At 35.2% G+C, this 26,184-nt stretch overlaps 1 protein-coding gene across 1 annotated transcript in view; it reads left to right on the plus strand.

The window, feature by feature from the left end:
* The window catches only part of LOC138707558 (GATOR complex protein NPRL2-like), a 35,001-nt gene extending 8,817 nt beyond the window's left edge, over positions 1-26,184 (plus strand). The window contains exons 3-9 of the mRNA XM_069837122.1: positions 371-527; positions 2,144-2,273; positions 2,643-2,779; positions 3,275-3,372; positions 13,557-13,687; positions 17,276-17,445; positions 20,409-26,184. Coding sequence (XP_069693223.1) covers positions 371-527; positions 2,144-2,273; positions 2,643-2,779; positions 3,275-3,372; positions 13,557-13,687; positions 17,276-17,445; positions 20,409-20,579 — 994 coding nt within the window. The 3' untranslated portion in view covers positions 20,580-26,184. The remainder of the gene's footprint in view (positions 1-370; positions 528-2,143; positions 2,274-2,642; positions 2,780-3,274; positions 3,373-13,556; positions 13,688-17,275; positions 17,446-20,408) is intronic.

Here is a 26,184-nt window from a genome sequence, read left to right on the forward strand (position 1 = left end):
TTAAATAGATCGTATATTTCTTTATTATATCTAATTCTCCATTCATTATTTATTTTGACAGGTCCATAAATTGCTCTCAGAATTTTCCTCTTGAAGATACTAAGTCTTCTGGTGTCCTGTTTGTTCATAGTCCAAGTTCCCGAGGCATACGTCAACACCGGCCTAATAAGCGTCTTATATATTCTTATTTTAGTTGAGTTGGTTAAGAATTTTGATTTAATATATTTCAGTAATCCAAAGTAACATTTATTATTATGCAGTATTATGGAGGAAAATGTCTCTTCATAATGCAGTGTGTAACTCAAAATCTCCAACCCCATTTCATCTATTGTGAAAACCACAGATCTCATTATTGATTGTTTGTTTTCAGTAATGTTCTAGGTTATAAGATCACAGGATTTCCTGTGAGGATAGACAATACGAAGTATGCTCGAAATGCATACTATTTCAATTTGTGCTTTGTGTGTGATGCTTGGGCTCGAACTGTGCAGTATGAACCAGTCGTTAAGAAGTTGTCAGAATATCTGGTGAGTATATTTTTGGGTTAATGTTGTTAAACTTATTATAGCTATATTTTACACTAAATGTGTTTAAATTTTGCTTAATATTTCTACAATTATTGTTCATTTTTCTTTACCGAGTAAAGTACCACATTTTCGCTTTAATATTAATTAGGATTTTCTCTGTTTTCACTGAACTCTCACATTAAAAAATTCACCTAACAATCATGTCTTAAATTAAAATTCGCGACTGCAATACTCCATTGCACGAAAAGATGGGTGTACTTCATGAGTAGTCATGTCTTTCAGTATCACTTTATGAACTTGGAAAATGTTTCTTCAAAACTAAGAAGAGTAAAAAGTAATTGACAAGTGTAATTACAATCCTTTTGTTTCATTAGGTAGCTGAGTTAACAAGCACAGTGTAATGAGCAACGACTAAACCAAAATTTCTGCATAATTGAATCTTGGAAGATCTGAAGGATGAACCGTATTTATGACTTTAATTACATGCGTAATATTTATTGATTTCAACTGGCATAGTCCCAAGGTAATGAGGACGAGTCATGATCCAGAATTGCTGTCAGGCATGGATTTGAATCAATTACATGGTTACTTCGGAATATGTATTATATGACTTGAGAATTCTCAACACACTACTCAATTTCAGAACACACACACTCTTTGACTCCACACTACACCACACAAACACACCCTCACAGGAAACAAAACAAGAGGCGCCAAGACCAACAACGACCAGTTCTGAGGATGACCCATAATAGGACGAAACATGTAATCCAGATACGATAGAATTTAACACAAGAAAGTCATATAATACATATTCTGAAGTGATACAGTGTTAAAAGTTGTGTAATCAAGATGTATATACATGGTTACGTTTTTCTGAGGTTTTTCCACTGTAAGGCAAATGTCAGGTATTCCTATGATGAATCCACGAACCAAATACTATTTCACTGTTACAATTCTCACTGATGCTAGACAGCTGTATAGTTGATACAGCACTGTTAAATGTAGAATTCAAAATATTTAATTTAATTTTTATAAAAAAAGTAAATATGTTACAGAAATATTCCATTTCTCGCGTTTATGGCTTAAAGAGCTTGTCACATAAATCGTTTAAATAGGGTACTTCTCTACTCTGTGAATGTTTTCGCTGTTATTATGAGGAAAAGGGAACATGGCTCTTCCTATCATAATAAAATTCATAGGCTATGATCTAATATAAAAACAGAAAAATGACACAGTTTTTTGGAGCTTTGTGTCTGTAGAATCTTAGTCACCAAATATCAGTGATTGACTCATTTAATATAATGAAAATAAATCTAAATGCTTACAGAATATTAGTTTGAAAACTTAAGAGAAAGAGACTGTGAGGAAAAGTAAAACAGAGATAATATGAGAATGCCATTTAGTTGATTCAGAGGGTCTTATTGTATTTAATTGGATCAACTCTTTGATGTTACGATTTAGCCTAATTAATTTATGTGAAATGACAATACTGAACCTCTTGAGAGGGAAACTGTTAGTGTTCTATATAAAGATATAGGCCTAATTCTTGCTGGAAAATATTTCTTAACTTCTTATACTTTTTAAACTTAAAGTTTGTCATTTCTCTCTTCCAGATGACAATGGAACAGGAATCTGGTTTCCTATCCAAAGAGAACAAAACAGAAAGTGAAAAAACCAGGCTCCCAACTATGCTAAAGCAAATTCTAGAAGACTTAAATTCTCACAGAATGAGCACGGTCATTGGTGAGTTATAACTTGCTTGTAATTAATTATCAAGTTTTGAAAACGTGGTAGGATAATTCATGAAGCCAAGCTGCACAGTATTTTGTAGTCACATGAATAAAAATATTCCACATGCCAAAATCTGGGCTGCTGAATTTTTGGACCCTCTATTAGAACAGCACATTGGTTTTCACTTCTGAAATTAAGTACCATGTATTATTGTTGTTGTTATTATTAATTATTATTATTATTATTATTATTATTATTATTATTATTTTACCAATAATTTTAAAGACATAATAGATGCATTTCAAGTTGCTTAACAATTTAATTTCCACTTTACTTGCAATCACTTTGGTACAGTTATAGTGTTTTGAATTAACTTTACAGAAGGTACCACAACAATGCACCTAAAAGTTGTGAAAGTTGCGTCAGACCCACCCCATGTATCGGATCATCATGTTCCCATTTTCATCGTGGACCAGAATCTGTACCGGGAACATCAGTGGGACCTCACAACGCAGCAGGTTTACACATTTTATTGATTTTAAGTGTGTAAAAGATATGTAAATAATTTTAATTTCTATTATTAAATATATCCTTAATTCTTCTTTATCACTTTAATTTTCAAATTTTACAGATAAGCAGTCATAGTTGGAATGAAAGATAATTTCTGTTTTATCTATATTAAAATTGATGAAACTAAATTAAGAACTGAGTAATTGTGTATTCAGTTTCTTCCTAAATGTGTGGTGAAACTCTAAATTTAACAAAAAAAAAAAAAAAAGCAGAGCAGAGTATACTTGAGTCATTAAAAATGTACTACTATACCGACTGTGCTACCCAGGCCGACTGGTTCATTTTAAATGTAGCTCAAAGTGACATCTGATAATGAAATGTACAAAATAATAAAGCATTTATTATACTGTGAAGGTGAACATATGTCAGTAATATAGGCCTACTGTGTAATAGAATGTTCATGTAAGTTAATAGAAAAATAAATTATTTCTTATTTCGTTTAGGTACTTCCCTACATAAATGGTTTCAACCACGTTGCAAAAATTGCAGCTGAGGCTGATGTGGAGAACAATCTGGTTAAAGCTTGTGTTCAGAATCTCGTGTAAGTAATCTATGCTTTAGCTGATAGCTTTGTTCTTAATAGTAGAAATAAAACTTCTCTTATTATACAATACCTCCATATGTTCGCAGAGGCAAAATTACACATCTTTGTTACTTATTATTTCACGATGTTGCTATAACATTTATTTGAACGTGGTTTCACCAATCAATAGGAATACATAAGAATGGACACTTGAGCGAAATTTTCGGCTATGTTTTTTTTGTGCACATGCGCTATGTTAGCATTTGATTTCACTTTCAAATGCTACAGGTCAGTATAGTCGAATACCCGCTATTGGTGGAAAGGCAATTTCTATTCACTGGCAAGTTTACTAAAAGTATTTCTGCTGTCCATTTGCTGATGTGATATCAGCACCAACTTAGAAAAATGGGCAGAACTTCACTCTGATGTAGGTGCAGTCAGTTTGAAAATCATTGAAATAAGTCACTGCTACATCAAAGGTACTAACGCACGTATCCATTCTTATAATTACCTATATCGTCGGCTTAGAGTGTAAACCTGCTAACCGCCAAAAAGAAAATTTTACAAGAGAAGCATAAAACTGAGTTTAAATTAACTCTGAAACTTTAGGACCAAATCCAAAGTACAGATGGGTGAATATTCTGAAATGGGCAAATATGAATAACAAAACTGGAAAAAATATATTGTATTAAATTGTGTACTTTTTTCTCACATTGGTTACATTTGCTCCTATTATTGAAGATTCTGGTATCAGTTGAGCTTAAAAAAATTTTTATGTGAGATTTTCTAATTTAAAAAAAAAAAAACCAAGGGATTGGTGTTATCTTTCCCTTACAGCCCATTGTTTAAGGTATCTTCTAAACCTCTGTACTTCAGATTTCACTTGTCTTCAAACATTTCTTTTTTCACGATCAGTCATATCTGCTATTGTCTTTCTTTTTTTTATATTCTTTGCCATAGTCCCTTTTTTTCTGCAACTCCTCTTCAGTCATATTTGCCCTCTGCCTACGTATCTTCTCCCTTTCATATTTCCTATTTTCATCATCAGACTTTTTTTCTTTCCTATAAACAATGACATGAAATAATATTCGAAGTTACTTTATCCACCAGTATTTAATAATTGCATGTTAAATGAAACCTCAGTCCCACAATAAAGGGACCGACGTTACAGGGACCGTTGTTACAAATTAGTATAATTTCCGCAATAGTTCTGACAAAATAAATCGTTAAAAATATCATGGAGGTTAGATTTTTTTAGTCGACAAACATTGTAATGTTTTGCATATACTACGAAAGTTTAATACAATATACAAACTATATTTAATGCCACCTGGGACCTGTGTTACCAATAGAAAACATAACATTCAGTCATCAGTGATGATTTTTGTATTTTTCAATAAAATAAATTCCGACAATGGACGAAAAGTTTTTTAATTGCTGCCATGTTGACCTCTCATCACTACAGACCGTTAAAATTTACCACATGAAGCAAAATTGTCTTTTGTGTAGCTTTCGAGGGACCGGCGTTACGAAATTTTTGGGGACAAACTTTATGTTAAAGTTGTGTCCTTTCAGAATTAAACAACAATTCCTGTCTTTCATAAGTATTTTAACTATTTATTTTTATAATCTTGGCCGAGGAAATCAAATCAAATCGAAACATTCCGAGAAAACCTTAGTAAAACAGAGTAAAATGTAGTTTGGGACATAGGGACCGTAGTTACATTTTGACATTTGGACGTTATTTTTTAATTATAAATTTTAAAATTAATTCTTTTATGCTTTGTTTCCAACTAAAACATGTGAGAGTTAGTTAATTAAACGCAAAAGTAATCAGTTAACATTGTCAAGAAACTCCTTAAATCAGCCGGGACATACATTTACCCATTTCAGAATATTCACCCAGATACAAATGCCAACTGTACTGTGGATTTGGTCCTAAAGTTTCAGAGTTAATTTAAACTCAATTTTTTGCTTCCCTTGTAAAATTTTCTGTTTGGCAGTTAGCAGGTTTACACTCTAAGCCAATGATATGCTGGTTTCATTGTAATTAATTTTGTCTCAGGACACTAAACTTGTATGTTTTAATCATAAGTTAGAATTTATAATTAATATTGTATTGTTTACAATTGTTTCATTGTTCAATTAATTGGCACACTTTTAAATATGAGAAGCTGATCGTATATGAGGGAATAAAAGTAATGACTTACTTGTAGTTAACCTGTTACTCCAACATCTACAAGTAAACTGTGAATGACCATTAAAATCTGAATCAGGATTGCGGCTTGTGGGGTCCAGTTTGTAAGATTCAAGAGAAGTTGAATACTTCAGACAGTATACCAATTTGTTGTAGTCTTGAAGTGCATAGGTTTGATCAGGAGAAGAGACAAGTGCCTCTTCCTTTTATCACACCTTTCAGAATGGCACTCAGCATCCTGTGAAACAAAAAGAGAACATTTTCTACTTCAGGGAAATGACATCAGATAGTAATAGTGATCATTCATCTCCTGATGTCCGGATTATGAAATCATAATTACTTTCTCTTTAATATGCGAAGGTTATCAGAGATAATTACTTACTTACTTACTGGCTTTTAAGGAACCCGGAGGTTCATTGCTGCCCTCACATAAGCCCGCCATTGGTCCCTATCCTGAGCAAGATTAATCCAGTCTCTACCATCATATCCTACCTCCCTCAAATCCATTTTAATATTATCTTCCCATCTACGTCTCGGCCTCCCCAAAGGTCTTTTGCCCTCCGGCCTCCCAACTAACACTCTATATGCATTTCTGGATTCACCCATACGTGCTGCATGTCCTGCCTATCTCAAACGTCTGGATTTTATGGTCCTAATTATGTCAGGTGAAGTATACAATGCGTGCAGCTCTGTGTTGTGTAACTTTCTCCATTCTCCTGTAACTTCATCCCTCTTAGCCCCAAATATTTTCTTAAGAACCTTATTCTCAAACACCCTTAATCTCTGTTCCTCTCTCAAAGTGAGAGTCCAAGTTTCACAACCATACAGAACAACCGGTAATATAACTGTTTTATAAATTCTAACTTTCAGATTTTTTGACAGCAGACTGGATGACAAAAGCTTCTCAACATAATAATAAGAGGCATTTCCCATATTTATTCTGCGTTTAATTTCCTCCCGAGTGTCTATCAGAGATAATTACTTAAAATAAAAGTTCAGATATGTTCTCAAGAAAAAATGTTGAAGATTGTTGTGGTGTGAGCAACAATTGATGTAATATTTATCTATTGGAATCCGTAAAGGGTGTTTGTCATAGATATAAGCCTGATCCTATGTCAACCACTTAAAGAGAAAATTAAAATCAGATTTTTATTATGTAGTGTAGATTTTGTCTCAATATAATGGTATGTTTCGATCCACTATCAACTTATACCACACTCACATCTGTATATTCAGTAATTATTTAATACAGATTTTGTCTGAATTTTGTGACGTGTTGCTGTTGACTGTATTTATAAAACATTAACCCTTAGAAGCCGGAAGACATACCACTATTGCACGCAAATGTCTAACTGTTAACCAGGGATTCGTATACCTGCATAATCTGGTAAATTCGTGTTGGGTTTGTTAGCCGAGCGGTTTAAGGCACACAAGATATGTCCGGCCAGCATATCGTGCTTAAGATCACAGGTTCACATCCCAGCCACTGCAGTCAATTGAGCCTGTGGTAGAGGATAGTGAGGGCCCATGTAAAACAATCGGTGTAATGGTATGCATGGAAGCTGATGGGGTTTCAGTTGACTGTAGTTGAAATGATTTTGGTCCTTTTTTTAAGAAAAAAAAAACAGAAAACAAAAAAATTATATTGTTTTAATCAAGTGCAATATCCTTAATGTTATATAAAATTAAAGAATATCAACGTATTTTATATATAACACACAATTTATAACATATTATATCACATCATGACCATAATACTAGATTAGACAGCATTTCGGAAGGCGGTTATCTGCTATATGCTGTAGCATATGTGACATCACAAGCTTGTACAGTAGAACCAATCGGAATCAGTCTATAACAAGTACTTCCCGAGTATGTTTGTTCACATGTGACTGTTTCAATACACTGAATAAATAAAACTAACATTTACTGCATGTGTGTAAGATAAATAAATGGAAGAAGAGACTGTAAAAAGACAAATATTGCAAGGCAGATGCGGAAAATAGTGTTTAAGATGTGTAATTATTTAAAAAACGCTGACGAGCAGAATGCTGCCGATCATCTTGATGCTGGTTGCAACGTTGCCAATGCGCAAGAAAAGACTTCAGAAGCATGTGGTGTGGGATTGAGAATCGTGCTAAGAATATTGTTGGTGAAGGAAAGAGGGTTTGTTTGGTGTCATGCTTACAGTAATCAACGGCTAAGATAATTATTATCTTTTGATAATTTAAATTCTCTCCTGCGCTATTTGTATTGCACTTGGTGTGAAGTACGATGTGGCAATGTTGTACGCTGCCTTGCTCTCTCTATCTGTCTCTCTCGACGCAAACGCTAGCAGACTACCGCCTTTCGAATTGCTGTCGACTCTAGCTGGCCACTATGTATGTATGTATTTATTTACACTGCAAGTGGGCAAGCACCCGGTGGCAGTGGTATATACAATATTAACAATACACAGTTAAAATGATAAGCAGTACACAATAAAATTTACAATACATAATACAATTTACAACACATATACAATTTTATACACAATATAATAAGAATACACAATACAATTTAACACAATAATAATAAAACATAAAATAAAACACTTACTTTTACAACACAACCTACATAATTATGTATAGGTCTTACATAAGTTTCAATAGTCTTTCACTTTACTCTCATCTCATTTCCTGTAGTGGCACTATGACGCATTTCACTGACACTTTAGCACACATTTCACTGACACTCTGTAACACATTTCACTGACACTATAGAACACATTTCATTGACGCTATAAATTATCACTGATCGGAACTGTTCCCTGCACTGTAAAACCATAACTTCACTGACTCACCTCGCTTCACTGATACAACAGTTCGAATAAGTCAAATAATTGCATTCTTATGCATACTTATAAACAGAACTACATTTAAACTAAACATTTCTAGTCTAAGGCCCTCTTACACGCTATTTTTAAATAATTTACAATTCAAACCAAGGAAGTAAACTCGTAAGGCTAGATAAATACATGTCACCTTAAAAAAATTAAATGTTGAATGTCACCTTAATTTTAATTTTGACTTTATACACAACTCTTTAAATTATTTTTGAATCTCCTTAAGGAAGGACAGCCCTCAAAGACCGCTGCAGGTAGGTCATTCCAATCATTTATAGTTCTGTTTAAAAATGAGAATTTACCTACATCCGTTTTCTGTTTCCTACATTTGATTTTAAAATCATGATCGTTCCTACCATAGTACGTTGGCTTTTCTAACCGAGCCGTTATGTCTACCCATGCTTTCTGACCTAGATGTGCTCTATACAGTGATGTTATTCTAGTTTTCCTACGTCTGTTTTCCAAAGTTTCCCATTTAAGTTCTTTTATCGTATCGTTCCCATCTTCTCTTTTACCTTTAACAAATTTAGCTGCCCTATACTGGATTCTTTCTAAGGAATTTATCTGATATATTCTATAGGGATCCCAACACGTAGTTCCGTATTCCATTAACTGTCGCACTAATGTTAGATATGCTATTTCCCTCGATTTGGGGCTAGCCTTTCTCAAGATTCTCATAATAAAGTGAAGTGCCCTCCATGCTTTGCCTGTAACATTATCAACATGCTCTCCCCAAGAAAGTTTGGAGTTTAAATACACTCCTAGGTATTTACAACATTGTTCTTGCGGAATTACAACACCACTGAATTCGTAATTAAGACTAGTTTCCTCTCGGGTTTTACAAAATGTTATAGATTTACTTTTAGAACCATTTATTTTCATCCTATGCTTTAACGCCCAGTTGTAAATGTTATTCAAGTCAAATAAATGTTATTCAAGTTATTATATAATGGATGCATGGCTCCTAAGGGTTAAACACTATGAATTGTAATTCTAAAATTGTTTGAAGTATTGAGTCCCAAAATTTATTTAAATGTAATTGCCATTTTTTATTGCATATGTGTAAAAAATAAATTTGATGAAAGTTATGTAATTTATTAGGTTAGGTAGGAACTCTTATGAGGTGTCTTATTAGGCGAGCTCTCATCAGAGATTGGTGGCTTTTCCCATGTTAACTACATATCTGTCTCTTAAGGGAGTAGTGGCTTGTCCATAGGACTATAGGATTAGACAGAACTTTGCTGTGCTAAGGGTAACCTGCCAGGAGTAAGGTTAGCAGCCTAATTGAGATATAAAACAGACACAATGAGCATTAAAGAAGAAGATACGAAAATGAGAAAAAATTAATTTATAATGGTATTTGTAATGTAGGTTGTTTGTGTAATAAATATTACAAAATAACAGGACTGAAAGGAAATCTGTGGAAACATATACTGTTAAATTTTTTAATATTTAATTTAATGATGCTATTTCAATTGCACAGTTATCTATAGTATGGAACACAAGAACGTGTGCTTGAAGTTCTACCAGTTCCCCGCACCACTCTACACCCCATCACCTGGCAGTGTTGTCACATTATGCATCATGCCTTTAGTTGCCTACTTCGTCTCGAAGCGAGAAGGTGTTGTTCTTTATAATCGTGATTTTATTAAGTTGTGATCTATGGATTACTATGAGTGAGAGAAGATAGTTCAGATAATTCTTCCGATTATGCATCTGACTCCTGCGACGAGTAAACTACTCATGCTCTGTGTTGTACTTGTGTTTTTTAATTGCTTACATTACAGAGTATTAATATGCAAATTATTTATTATGTAGGTTAGATTAGATTTTCAGAATATGAAAGCACTGTTCTGAAATTAGCCTTCAATTGTATGTTGAAAGAAAACAAAATATATTTGAATAAAGTCACATTTGAAAATTTATTCTTTCTGATTTCTATTATATATCGGTACATAACATTCCAATGGCTAATAAAATCAGATTAGATTAGATGAAAACTAGGCTATCTACTTATCATAACCTTCATAACAGGCTCCTTTGATGAATAAATTACTGAAACTCAGTGTTGTGCTTACTGTTTTTTTAATTGTTTGCATTATGAAATAATAATACTCAGATTATTTAATATATTTAATATGTATGTAATAAAATTAATATAGAATAAATTTTCAAATGTAACTTTATTCAAATATATTTCGTTTCCTTTCAACAAACAATTGAAAGCTAATTTAAGATCAGTGCTTTCAAATTCTTAAAACTAGGCTATTTATCTAAATAACCGTCATAACGTAAGTGACACGAAATACACACTTTTAAAGAATAAAGAGCACATTGGCTACACATGACTTCAGACTCATATTCTTGTGTCCCTTAGTATAGTGTCTGTGGAATCGACAGATGAGTTGTAGGATTTGCCCTGGGACTACCTGACATTCTCCTTACTAAGAAATCAGCCCAAGAAGATTCGAACCCAAGCCCAAACATCTTAGAGCACAAGTTCCATTTGCCACTCAAAACCATGCTGGTGGCTACTGTTACTTAAAAAGAACAGAAAGGGATGGTTAGGGCCTACATATCTTGGTTTTACTTTAGTACTTTAACAACACAGCTTTACTTTCCTACCAGAGGATTTTATCGCCCTTTAAAATCTGTGGTTTGGACCTGCAAAATGAGTTTCCAGTCGCTTGCATGGTAACTGCTACACCACTGAAGACGACTATCACATAAACATTGTAGAATTTCAAAATCATTTCCACAGAACTCATCTTTTTCAAAGTGATTTAAACTTGCAGTTTAATTCTGTTTCTTTTCTTTTTCTAATCGGTTATTTAACAACGCTGTATCAGCTGTGCAGTTTTATAGCTCCAGTGGGATTGGTGATAGCAAAATGATATTTAGCAAGATGAGTCCGAGGAATCGTCTTGGGATTACCAGACATTCGCCTTACAGTTATGGAAGAAAAATCCAAACAGGTAATCGATCCAAGTGGGATTCGAACTCGTGTCCAAGTGCAACCTCGGATCATGTGACATGCTCATTACTCCAAGACTATGCCAGTGCCTGTTTCTTTTTTAGATAAATGAACGTGAATATCCTGCTCTAGTATTCTTGAATTAACTTCACTAGATTTACGCAACCAGACGTGTCTTGAAGTTTTATGTTTTACCCATCATACACAAATAGAAGTCTTGCACTACTTGTCCACCTATGAGTAACTATAATGGTTTTCAAGTGACTTAGTTCATATGTTCCATCATCTTCATGGCGAGAATATTTTGTCTGAGTACATGTAATATTTAACTTACCATAATCAACAGTGACTGAGTCTTAATATTACAACTAGACAAGGTTGCTTAAGGGTGAATAGCTCGTGTTGTTTTGGGTGGCCCAAAAGCCAGAGAATCCATGAACCAAAGTCGCATGAAAATGGGTATAGTACTGGTTAACTAAAGAACCACTCGTAAGAGTTGTACCAGATTTAAGTCACATTTTTATTGTTTTAATACCATAATTACTATGTCAAAAATGAGGCTATTAGATGCAAAACTCGTCATCCAAAATTTAAAAAAAAACTGAGTTAGGCACAGTATCACATATTTGATGATGTTCATTACCGTATGGAATTTGTTTCTACATCGAAACTTGCCAATTTGCAGTTTTATGAGATCTGGAAAATCGTTATAAAATACTTAACTCGCTTAGTTCATTATAAAATTTGATAAAAGTTAAAGAGAAGTGGTGAATGTGATGGAAGAGACGAAATTTGATAGTGATAAGGAAGACAAAAGAGTGAAGAAAGTACAAGCTACGAAGAAGGGGGGCAGTAGTCAGTGAAAGAGGTAGAGATCACTGCTGGTAACGACCTGTTTGACTATGAAAAAAAATGACTAGTGAATAATGAATATTTTTAGAGTAATGAGTGACCAATATTAGTGAACTAGTAAAAGATCAAGAAAAGAGTAGTAGGAACTATCTAGTGCAGAGGTCGTCAGCACTTGCTGAAATGGGTAAAGGGTATTCGGTGCAACATAATATGCTCCATTGTGCAGCAGGCAGAGAGGGAGAGAGCATACCTGCCAGCAGCTACGGATGCACCATAGTGCAGTCTCTTATCCGCGGGTAAAAGACGCTAGCCCGAGGATTTTCTATGCTGATGACTGCTGGTCTAGTGGTACTGAATTAGATTAATATCAAGCGTGGAAAAGCTAAAATAAAAAAAGCTTTGTGTCTTAATTTATTGATTTATCCCCACTTTTCAGCAACCCTTATATTTGTTACCCATATTGATGGAAGAAATTCGTGCTATAATTTAAAAAAAAAACTTTAAAGAAAAGCATGTGTATTTCAACCATAAAAGAGCTGGATGAACTCTTAATTGTGGAAAACTTCACTACTGTCAGCAATGTACATGATTTGTATACAGTCTTATATCTTTTGCTAACTCTATCAGTCACTAAATTATTACCCAAACGCTTATTCAGAAATTTGAAACTAGTATGAATGTTAGCAAGATTTGAGTGGGGGCCATTGTTAATTTTTGTGGTATGGGGGACCATGGATTTTTATTTATGCCACTGTTTATCACATTGTCTCTTCTATGACTTTTGTAACTTTTAAGAGCACTTATCATAAGTAAATACACCTGTCTACCAAATTTTTTATATTACAACTTACATTGAAATTTACATAATACTTTTCCTGTATCAATGTTGGATTAACAGATGTGCTTTTATTGAAAGATATAACATTGTTAAACATTCGAGAGATGTCAAGAAATTGAGTCAAAAGCAATCAGTAATGTATACAGTACCTATATTTGCCACAGGCAGATCATGACTGAAATTTGCCTCATACGTTACAAACTTAAATTGCATTATGTCAGAATTTTTTACCCCGACTTACGTAATTCCATACATAAAATTTTGACAGAATTCACTCTTATGGATAACCAAATTATGAAGGCTATCTACCTCGTGTGGCATATAATCTGATTTGTAAGCACAAGTGCACCCCATTTGAAACATACCACAATGTAAGGATGAGATGCATTATAGATGATATACAAATTATTTTACCCCATTAATAAACAGTATATAATGATTTTTAATTTTATTTCAGATATTATGGAGCTGTGAAATTGATTCCAATATTTCAGTATTGTAATGTGTATGCTGCAACACCAGAACTCAAGCATCTTGCCAGTAGAAAAAAGTTCCAAGAAGAATGTTTGCTTTATGTCTCCAAAGTAGGTTAGTGGTAACCATATGGTAAAATTTAATATTACTGTAGTTCTATAATTTCTAAGAAATAAAATAATTTGAGGCTGATTTATCACTCTTTGGTTTCTAGTGCCAATAACAAAGCGCTTATTTCTGTAAATTTTTAATGATTAAAGTTTGAAAAATCTGTAGTGTGCATGGAGCTGGAGGGAGATTATGGTTCAGATTAAGAGAACTGTAAAGTTTTCTGAGTAGATATTGTTGTGAAATTTTATGTTTCATTAGTTCGAGTATGTATTATTGGAAAAGGGTAACAATGCAAGTTTGAAGTGTAGAGGAACAATGATTGATATATAATTAGTAACCTTACTGTGAAAACAATGAGGGTAGAGAAATAATCTTAATTACTATAAACATAGTGAAATATAGAACACACTTAGAATAACAGTAGTGAATACCAAAATGTGAATTAATATTTAAAGAATGGAACTCTGCAGAAACTGTGAATCCATTCAATTCATTCATTGACTTTACTGACCAGTAGTCAGAATTAATGAAGGATGGTATTGAAAACTAGTAGCAATAGAAATGTCGGTATCATAATTAACACGTCAGTACATTTGTATTTTAAGAATGTATCTCTTCTACAACTTCTATCTCTCTGTTTTTCATAGTTTAGCATCTGACTGCAATCGCATTTGTTAATTTCAGTAACATACTTTATATTATACTTAATTCATTAGTATATTTTGTCATTAGTATATGAAATGCATGATAAGTTTGGAATTAAAATTAAAACTTATGAAAAAATAAATGTAAAAACTCTGCCGGTTAATCATCAGTTGTTTAATTAAATAATGGCTTTTCCACTGCATAAGTTGCACTTTTTAATAGCAGATCTGTCAGAAGTGTTTAATATCAGTATAAATAGTTGCAGTAATGTTAGACATTAATTTTTTTAGTTGGTTATTTAACAATGCTGTATTAACTACTGGGTTATTTAGTGTTGATGGGATTGGTGATAGCAAAATTGTATTTGGCGAGATGAGGCCGAGAATTCGCCATAGATTACCTGACATTCGCCTTACAGTATTCTCTGAGATTCTGACTGATATGTAGGCTACATCTGTTATCAGGCAGTACATCTTACTTGACGATATGTGTCAGAGGACACCCACCATGGGTGGAAACACAACAATCTTGCTGTTTACACATGGGTACAATATTGAGGAGAAATTGTAGACAGTCATACATGGTACAGTCATTAAGTTCTAAGACTTGACGCCTGGAGGGTAGGCTCCCACAAGAATCTGGATCTATCACAAGATGCCACATAACACGGCGTACATTTAAACAGAACTACATCCTCCCTCAAAATAGTCTCTGTTGGCCGTTATGCACGTTTGCCAACGTTGGTATAGCTGCTGGAAGCACCGTTGAAAGATGTTGGCAGGAAGGTCCCGTATGGCTTCTCTTGTGGCAGTCATGACCTCTTCGGAAGAATGAAATCTACGCCCACGTAGGGTTGCTTTCATGCGAGGAAAGAGAAAAAAATCGCATGGTGCAAGATCAGGTGAGTACGGAGGGTGTGGAAGAACTGTCACCTGTTGTCTTGTAAGTTCCTCTTGGACAAGGACAGAGCGATGTGTAGGGGCGTTGTCATGTAGCAACAGCCAATTCTTTGTACGCCATAGCTCAGGTCGCTTACGGCGAATTGAATCTCGTAAAACGGCCAAGGATCTCTTTGTAGCGGGTTTTGTTCACAGTTGCACCTTCTGGGATGAATTCCATGTGAACAATTCCATTTGAATCAAAAAACAGTTCAAGCATCACCTTGCCTTTTGACCTGTCTTGTCGCGGTTTTTTCTGTCGTGGTGATAACGGCGTTTTCCAGGTGGCGGATTGTCGTTTCAGTTGCGGATCGTAAAGGAAACACCAAGTTTCGTCTCCAGTTATTATCCAGTTGAGAAACGTCGGATCATCGTCAGCACTACTGATGAGGTCAGCACAAATCGTCATGCAATCATCACGTTGGTCTTGCGACAGGATTTGTGGCACACTGTGCTGGGTAACACGAGACATGTTCAGGTCATCAGACAGAATTTTGTAGCAAGTACCATGGCTGACCCCTACTGTTGCTGCGATATCGTCTACCGATTGGGAGCGGTTAGCACGCACCAACGTTGCAACTTCTTGGATCTTGCGTTCAGTTCGAATTGTTTGTGGCCGACCAGTATGCACATCATCTTCCAAACTGTCTCTTCCTTGCAAAAAACGTCGGTGCCACCTAAACACAACACTGCGACTCACTGCGTCCTCACCGTAAACTTGCTGCATCATTTGAAACGTTTCGGCAGCAGTTTTGCCTAATTTCTGGCAGAACTTGATGTTTGCCCGTTGCTCAAACTGTGACATCTCGGGTTCCGATGTGCGCATTCAAATCACCGCCACAACAAAGGCCGTAGTTCTGCTTACAGTGCATGCACTCAACTGTCTCTTGTTGGGTCGAGAGACTAACTGACAAGGTATCATACCATGGCGCCACCTATGCGCTATAGTGCACCACAACGCCACTATGTGCTCAGTATTAGAACTTAATGACTGTACCACGTAAAGCACTGCATGTTAACAGTAAAAAACACGTTATACTGTTTAAGGCAGTCTGCAAATTGTTATTTTTTATATTTTACTTAAGTATTTAAACATCTTTTATGCATTACGGTACTATTTATCATTTTTAACATTGTGAAGAACATCATGATGAGTGTCTACTTGTTCCAGTCTTGTCTCACCATCTTTCGCTTGTGGCAAAGAGGAGTTAGTGTCTAATAAATACTTATAATCTTCAGATGATGGTATAGAATATGGACAAATTCATGGTCCTACAACAGAGCAGTAGTGTAGAATATTGTACGATATATAGATCATTAGCAGCTATTACTGTCAAATATTATATGAAATAGTATTACTACCATAAAGTAGGTAGTATTATAATTGTCAGAATTTTGGGAAGTGAAAATAATTTTAGGGAAATGGATATCGAAGCTCTCTCTTGCTGTAAAGTTACGGTTTCATATTCCCAACATCTGTGCTGATACTGGTTCCTTCTTTTTAAATGTTGTCTTAGAAACTATAATGGAGAGGACCAAGACAATGTTCAAATAATATCTGAAAGAGAACTCTCTTTTTGACCATGATGTTAGAAGTATAAAAATAATAACAATTTAGCCTACATAATAAGGAATTAGTGTAACAGTGATGAAATATATCTAAGAAGAAGATATGTGGAATACAATATTATTCTAGTGAGACCAAAAATATAATTTTGAACTGTTCACGGTAAAATATCAAAACAGATTTATTACCCATAAATCAAAATGCAGAGTTTTTTTTTTTTTTTTAATTATGGCAACATGCACACTGCTTGTTCCACTTAGTACAGAGAATACAACAATTTGAACTGCTGCAAGCAAAAATGTACCTCTGAGCAGGCGATATTAAGTGGAATAAAAGTTTTGATATGAGTTTAATCCTGGAAGTTCTGTAATTTCTCAGAAATATTTTCCAATTAAAAATATTAATGAGTGATGATACATTGAGTATGTGTTTTGATTTCAGAAGGTAATCCTCCAAATCTTCGAGATGTATTCATGATGTATTGCAACATGACTCATGGAACAACACTCCGAGACCTGTGTATCAGGTTCAATCCTCAAGCACTGAGAATTGACGAAAGAAAATTAGTGCAGTTTGGATTGCTGCATAAATTAATTCGTCGAGTTCATAAGGTAATGAATCTTACATTGCACACATGTTACAATGTACAGTTTGTGAGCTGTGCTGCTTATACAGTGTGCCCGTTTTATTTCTTTACTGCTAAACAGCACTTTTACTGTCCACAGCTGTACCATCAGCCTGGAAGATAGTCGCAAAAGAATTTCTTTGACAGTAACTCTTCATTACCATTAATTACAGTAGCATGCAAATTAATCCGAACAACGTAATTACTTATGCAAAAACACTCAAATGGGATAAAAAAAAGGATCTAAGACATACCTCAGTAATCTATGTGGCCTCCCTTGTTCCTAATAACTGCTCTGAGACGATTTGGCATGGATTCCACTAATTTCCCACAAATATTCTTCATTTCTTCATCACAAAACCATACACCAATGAGGGCAGAAATCATCTTCTCCTTTGTAGAACGATCCATTTTTTTGCATTCTTCTTTTGCAAATTGACCACAAGTTCTCAATGGGGTTGATGTCGGGTGAGTTGCCTGGCCAGGGGAGTACCTGAATATTCTTCTTGTTGAAGAATTCTGTAGTTTTTCGAGACGTATGGCATGGTGCCAGGTCTTATTGGAACACACCTCTGCCATCTGGAAATGATTTTTGCAGCTGGGGTACGATTCTAGTTTCCAATAAGTGAATATATTTGTCAGAATTCATCATTCCCTTGATAGGTATTAATGCTCCAGGCCCTTCATGTGTAAAACAACCCCAAAACATTACTTTGGGGGGGGTATCTGGGACCTTGTTGGAGATGAGCTGCTGTTACTTTTTCGGATCCTTTCCGTACATAAGAAACACGGTGGCCGTGGACCTCGAAATGAGACTCATCGGAAAAAAGTACATTCTTCCAGTCATTCACTGTCCAGTGTTGATGTAATTTTGCCCACATTAAGCGTTTTTTGCACATAACAGGGGTTAGCAGTTGCTTCTTAATAGGCTTATGAGCCCTTTGTCCAGCTTCCAAAAGTCTACGCCGCACTGTTGTGACGTGAATATTCGCCCCAGTGGTAGCCATTAACTCGCGGGTTAAGTCGACAGCAGTTAGTCTAGGATTTAATTTACAAACGATCATCTGCAGGTGAAGTCTTCCTTTTCCGGCCACAGTTTCCTTTTTTCTGGGGTGTGATGGATCCAGTCTCCCTGTATCGTTTTATGATCGAATTAACAGTAGCCAAACCGATGTGACATTCTGCAGCAATTTGCCTCTGTGTCATAGAAGAATGCTATGCTAATGTTATAATTTTAGACCGTTTTCGTGGAGTTGTATCCATTTGTGAAGATGATAGAATGTACACAGGATTGCAGTATTAAGTCTTCAACACAACTGAAATGCTTATAAGTACAAAACGACAGGCAAAATGTCACATATTATAAAAAAAATAACGACAGACCTTCAACAATGGAATTACACGTACTACAGGCCAACAATGACAGAAAATGTAAAAATATGTCGTGTTCAGATTAATTTGCACGCTACTGTAATTTATATAACTTCTTAAGTCCTCACATTGTACCTCTATTTTTTTAATGTGTTTTGATGGATACTTTCTTGTCATGTCTTGCAATCCTTCCTTTTCTGTTTTTTTTTTTTCAGCAATATGCATATTGTAATATTTTGAAATAATTGTAGCTAATTGAGGTTCTGACTGATATGTACATCTATTATGAGGCAGTACATCTCATTTGACGATATGTGTCAAAGGAAGAACAATTGTTTGTATACATCTGAAGCCTGATTAGTGTAATATGTACCGTAACTAGTCAGCAATGTATGTACTGGAATGGGAAAGTAACTACCCCATTATCTCCTGGCGTAGTTGCCTCATGAGTGGTGACTTATTGATGTCACTTATGAGGTTCAAACCTGTCCTCGGACAGTTGACTAAACAACAACATGCATAGTACTGTTCTTCGTTAATTTTTTAATGTCTCTGTTAAAAAAATTATTTTATTTTTTTTTACTATAAATGGAGGCTGATGATTCTTGATTCTTGTTCCTTAATTTTAGGTTATTTTCGATAATATATTTATGCTCGACCATGCGGAAATGTAGTAATTATACACCTGGCAGTAGCCCTTTAATGCACCTCATTAAATTACACCTATTCATTAAAGTTCAGGTGTTCAGCCAATGACAAGTCACCTTTGTACCATTATAAAACCGCAAGTATCGACTATTCTCGGATATGCAATCGAAAGACAATTAGCGAAAAGTCACAGAGGCTGGAAATCCAATACTGTCGCAGAAGGTTATGTTCTGTTACTATAATAATTAGCGTTAATTGTAAATAATATTCAAATAAATTCAAATTGTCATCTCGTTTTTCAATTCTAAATCAAGGTTATATCAGACTAATGTTCATGTTATTCTCTATCAAGGTCAATGACATTCGGCCTCGGAAAAAATCAATACTTTCGCGTCTGCGCACATCTCACAATTCAGGTCAGTTCGCACAAAACCATAACATGACCTAATTTTGAATAATTTCAAGTTAGAAATATGGTCGAGCATAAAAAGTCGTATGAAACTTGCCTATAATGGTAATTAAGACGCTCGTATGAAAATTATGAAACTTGCTTGTGCTCGTTTCATAAACAAACATACTTGCGTCTTAGTTACTACCATTATAGGCTCGTTGCATAATGTACTATTGTAATATACTCAAAATCATACCTTTTATCATAGATCTTTGATAAAATATTTTATCATATTCTTTGTCAAAGAACTTTGATAGTGTAGTAGCAGCCTAAAATTGTTTGTGAGAAGTCATACTTTTTATCCTCTAGGTAAATTGTAGTTGTACATTCACTAGATTATCTGTTATCAAACTGAGAGTCGACATAAACATTTTATTAGATCTGTGCATGCAGAATTTGAGTCTGGTTATTAAGAGAATCACACGCAAGTCACTATTTTCTGACTATGACAGCATCATAATTTGCACTCTTATTTTCAGTATCCAGTATTTGTGGAAGGTAACAACCACTTGAGTCCCACAACTTCACTCGAGAGAGCTTTCACGGGATTAGCTTCATCAGATGAAATCTGTTGTATCACAGGTTTGAGCAGTCAACAACTGGAAGAGCAGATTGAATGTGATCCTGGAGTCACTGTTATTTGGAAGTGACTACATTATTCAAGACCAAGCTATCAGTATTATTAGTATTTATTGAATATGTAGTAATCCTGTGACATGACAGCCCATGAAGGGCCAAGGCTAACCAGCCGACTGCTGGCCTCACATCCACGTGCCTCAGCAGACTTGAAATCGAATATGTAGCCTAATATGTTAATTCAGGGTTATTAATTTATTTCATAAAGTAAAAAACTTTCAATAGTCTCAAAAAACAGGTTTAACACGAAATGATTTTAACTTAAAACTCTTAGAAACTCAGTTCCATTGCCAGACAAATTTTAACATATTTTTGTTTCGAAAGTTTTGGAGTCAGCTGAACCAGTATTTAGAATGCAGTATTATTTATAGTCACGCATTATATTATCATGAGTCATATAAATTAGTAATTTCTTAGTTAATTATCAGGACTCTTAAAAAAAAAAAACAGAGGTTGTATTGTAGGGCCATGTTTAGTAGCTACTTCTGAGAGTGGAGAAGTGGGGCTAGGGGAAGTTAACCTCGTGACCTATGCATGCTATATGTCGACCTGAGATAACATGCTGTATCATCCGCTCAAAAACAATACCGCTCCATAGTCTGTACAGATCTTTTATTAAATCTCTTCCTCTGTGCGACGTCACAGTCTGCGTTTAGAGGAAAGAGAAATAGCAAAATGTTGTAATGTTTTCTTTAATATTATACTAAAAAGCATAAAGTTTCTGCAGAAAATATTACAGGATCAAAGACTCATTCGAGAACGACTGAACATTATAGATTGGCATTGCAGGAATATCACTAAAGTTAAATGCTTTAGACCAGAACAAAGACAAATTATCTCTAGGAGTCTTTGATAGACACCGATTTGACTTCCCAAAAATGGTGGCAGAAAAGAAAATATGTCAGAAGGAAACCAGTCCAAAAGGCTTATAATAGTGGAGTGTGGAATTGTATGTAACAGAAACATGGGCAATACGACGAAGTGAAGAGAAGAGACTAGAAACATTTGAAATACGTATATGGAGAACAATGGAGTGTGTGAAATGGACATACAGAATAATAAATGAAGCTGTGCTGGAAAGACTGGGTGAAGAAAGAATAATGCTGAAACTGATCAGGAAGAGAAAATGGAATTGGTTGGGTCACTGACTAAGAAGAAACTGCCTATATATATATAGAAACACACACACAGTATATATAATGTAAATTTTTTACTGAACAACAATGTAATTTTATTATCTCAACAATAACTCTTCACTTTCTACAATTTAATTCCACTCCCGTCAACAATGGGATTTGCTCTCCACACAGCAATGCAGTATTCGTTAGTGCACTCCACAGACGACAATGACAATTTACTTGGACTATTACGAACAACATTGAACTGTTAATCTTAACTAATATTCACAAAGCACTATTTACAACACAGAACTGTCAGTTCTCAGTTCACAGCTCGTTTGTCTTGGCTAGTTCTTCTGACTCAGTCACTCGCGTTCACAGAATCTCGAACCCCAGACCTTCAGAGACGATCTGCTGAACTTCGAACTCAGGTCCCCCAACTGCTATCCACTGCACTCGAAGTCCGGGCTTCAGGCTCCACAGTTACGGACACAACTCAAGTCACGCTCTGGTCTCGAAGCTGGCTTCACTGCTACACAAGACTAACTCACTTACTGTCCAAATCTGCTTGTAACAACACTGGCTTACTGACTGACTGACTGACTTTCACTTGCGTCTTGTATTTATAACTAAACCATAGTTTCTGGAGAGTTCGCGAAAGATTCCACTCTCGAATCATCCAGATTTCTCTCCTTTCTGCCGCGGTCGCTCTCTCCCCACTCCACTCCACTCCCCGCCATAGCACATGCCCCAGGAAGCAGATGCGCGCGCAACCCGCCCAAAACACGGCCGACTTAGCCCTGCCTCCGTCGGTCGTGAGATCGAACCTCATGTGGCTGTCACAATAATTTAAAAATGGCATTTAACTGCTAATTCACACAGTATTCAACTTGGATATTCTATGTCTACATTTCTATTTTACATTGCTTAAAATTCAATAACATCGTAAGGAAGTGTGCAATACACAACACTTGGCAATGAGAATATAATCATAAATAAAGACTTGCCACTATATCCATAGAGCGTAGTCTTGTTCTCCTTATCAGGATTCTAATATACTTGTGCTGCAGATACAGAGCAAATGTTTTTTGTACGCTAGTACAATGTTGTGAATACATCTCGCTTATCGTGATTACGTCATAATCAGGACTATGGAGTCCAGCTCGCTACTAATCGCGGCCCTACAATAGCTATACATTGTTATCTATGTAATTCTAAACGTGATACTTTCCTTATTTTCCTTACTTGAGGTGTTTCTTCTTCTTTAAAGGAGAGCTATAACATTTGGATTTATTGCAGCATTTCATATAATGTTTTTGAGACCATTGTACTTATGTGAACAATTTGGAGACGTCAGCAGAATATTTAATAAAAATGCCTACTTTTCAATATCTAATAATGATAGACTTTGCACTTTGCACGATGTGATTACTTATTCATTAATACAAAGGGAATAGAACATGTAGGAGTGTAGAGTAGAAGCTGAGGGAGATTACAATATATCCATTTTATGTTTCTTTATGTAGTGAATATCAGAGTAATATAGCATATATTTTATTATTTTACAACTAAATTATGTGTCTTTTTTATATTCGGTTATTTAACGATACTATATAGCTACTAGGTTACTTAGCATCGATGAAATTAGTGATAACGAGATGGAATTTGGCAAAATGACGTCGTGGATTCGCCATGGATTACCTGACATTCGCCTTACAGTTTGGGAAAACTTTGGAAAAACTCCACCATTAATCAGTGCAAGCAGGAATCGAACCTACGTCTGAGTGCAGCAGAACAGCAGGCAAATACACTACCACTTGAGCTAAGCAGTCCCTACATTTGTGTCACATAAATGATTTGTTATTTCTGTTTGAAAATGTACACGATGATTTTATATTACATAATACAGTTTGAAAACTTAAATTTGAAAATTGAAAAAGTTTATATATTCTGTGCAATATAAAATAATATATTTATTGGTATAAAGTTTGAAGTACGTTGCAAATAAATAATAAAAAATTTAGCATATTACGATAAAAGAAAATAATACGTGCATCAAGAATAACAGTTGTGAATATTTGAATGTACCTTGACGCGACCAAATAAAGATAAATTTCCTTCTTTCAAGAGCCTCCATCACCTCACAAGAGTATGTACCGGTATGTCAAGATGGCAATAAGAAAGCCATAAGTAATTATTATTATTATTATTATTATTATTATTATATATCAACTACTAGGCTGTTTAACGTCAATGGAATTGGTGATGGCAAGATGAGGCCGAGAATTCCCAATGCGATTACCTGACATTAGCCTTGCAGTTGGGGAAAACCTCGGAAAAATCATAAACAGATAATCAGCCCAAACGAATACCGAACCCACGCCTGATGACAGCTTTGGATCAGCAGGAAAATGTGCCAACTGCCTGAAATGTGCTGGTGGCTACTTTAATTTTGTGATCGATTTTATTCACCAAAGTTACAAGGAAATTTCTGCATATTACTACCATGTGAAACATCTGCATGAATTTGTAGATTAAGATGTACAACAAAACACAAAAGGAATTAGTGTCTCTTTTTAACAAAAGAAAGAAGGTGTGGGTAATTGAAGAAATTTATCTTCCGTCCATAGGACTGCTCTTGTGATTGTCCTGTGATGTCTCTGCTGTGGCCCTGTGCTTTCTAATCACATGACCAGGGAGGTCCGCACTTGTGAAGTGTCGTAGTGTTTGCAAATCTAGTCTTTCAGGTAAGGCTCCCTGTAAAGCAGATTTGAATAATTTCAAGGGAAAAATTGTTCCAGGGCCAACTGAGCTACCCAGGAACTCCACCCGACACCTGACAATGTCTAGTGTTTGGTTCAGTGATTCTCCCTCCCCTACCCACAATGGCATGTAACATGGAAAAGGGGGAGGTTAAACTGACAAAGAAAGAAAGAAAAGCATTCACAGCATGATGATATCAACACAAGTGTTGTACTTCATGGTAAATATTATTATACTGTAATTTCTCCTTCTTGTGATACTGACTGTTCATACTAACGAGGATCTGGGGACCAAGTCACGGCAGTATAACTGTTCCAACTTATAAGGAGGAAATGCCTTATAGTAGCCTGTCCAGAAGGCTATAAGGTAGCAGCCCTACCACTAAACTATCTAGCGACATGCTTGTAACTTGTCCTAGGGAATTTTAATTACATTCAAGTCTCTACAATCAAACAACCAGACTGCTAATTCTGTTGAGGAACGAACATGTTGCCAGGATGCCCTCCAACCACTTGCCAAAACTGATCTTACACTATACTCCAAGAGGCCGAAGAAACTTGGGAAGACCGAAAAAGCACTGGATAAAGACCGTAACAGAACCCTATGGTTAATACGTGAAATGGTTGTGATGATAATACTGTAATTTCTTTTATCCACGCAATCACCTGTTTTATTATTTCTATTTTTCCGGACTTTTGATAATCCAGACAACTCTAACCTGAATTGGTCCGGATTAATGGGGTTTTATTGGAAAAGAGCTTCACTCGAATATGGTTTGCCATTTCTTATTTCTTATAAATTAATATAAAGCACTGTATTTACATATAAAATTATAATTTTATGGTATACAGCCAAAAAACACACATACTCACAGATTAATTCATCTTGTGTAGGTGTATGTGAATTGAAAAGACTGAATAAAAATTGTACATGAATCTTTATAAAGTACGGTATTTAATACACTCTTAATTCATACAAGCATAGACAGTGTCACAAATTTTGAGTGAAACAAAATGTAGCCGGAAGTTCAAAAAATTAAAAAAATACATTTTACTGAAATTATGTAAGGTAAAATGTCACCTCTTATTCACACAAATTCTTTGGATTTATATTATGAAGCACTTTTAAAAAGTGAAAAATTAAGATGTCGACAATTACAATTCTATGTGAGAAATACAGTATTAGCAGCCACTGAATGTGAAAGAGTCTATTTGGTTAACCTTGTAGTTACATATCTTTGGTATATAAACAGTTTGTAGTGAAGTGTTTTGGTAATGTATGATAGATAATGGCTGATTGTCTTTGCAGGTTCATCTGTTTATTTATTGTAAATTTTCAAACTGCTTATTCAGAACAAACTTCCTTTTAATGTTGTAATTTGAGGCTGGAGCTACAGAAAAGAATTACTTAAACTACTCCTAGCGAAATGGCTTCATTTTAAATAGCAAACATGTATTTTTATATTAGCTAATATTTGAAATAGCTATATAGTGAGAGATAATGGCTGCATTCAGCTGGGACAGCGCTGAAATAGTGACAGCATTGAATGTCTTGCTGACTGACAGCGCTGAAGTAGTGACAGCATTGAATGTCTTGCTGACTGACAGTGCTGAAATAGTGACAGCATTGAATGTCTTGCTGACTGACAGCGCTGAAATAGTGACAGCATTGAATGTCTTGCTGACTGACAGCGCTGAAATAGTGACAGCATTGAATGTCTTGCTGACTGACAGCATTG

Source organism: Periplaneta americana, chromosome 10 (genome assembly GCF_040183065.1).
Source record: "Periplaneta americana isolate PAMFEO1 chromosome 10, P.americana_PAMFEO1_priV1, whole genome shotgun sequence".
Lineage (NCBI taxonomy): Eukaryota > Metazoa > Arthropoda > Insecta > Blattodea > Blattidae > Periplaneta > Periplaneta americana.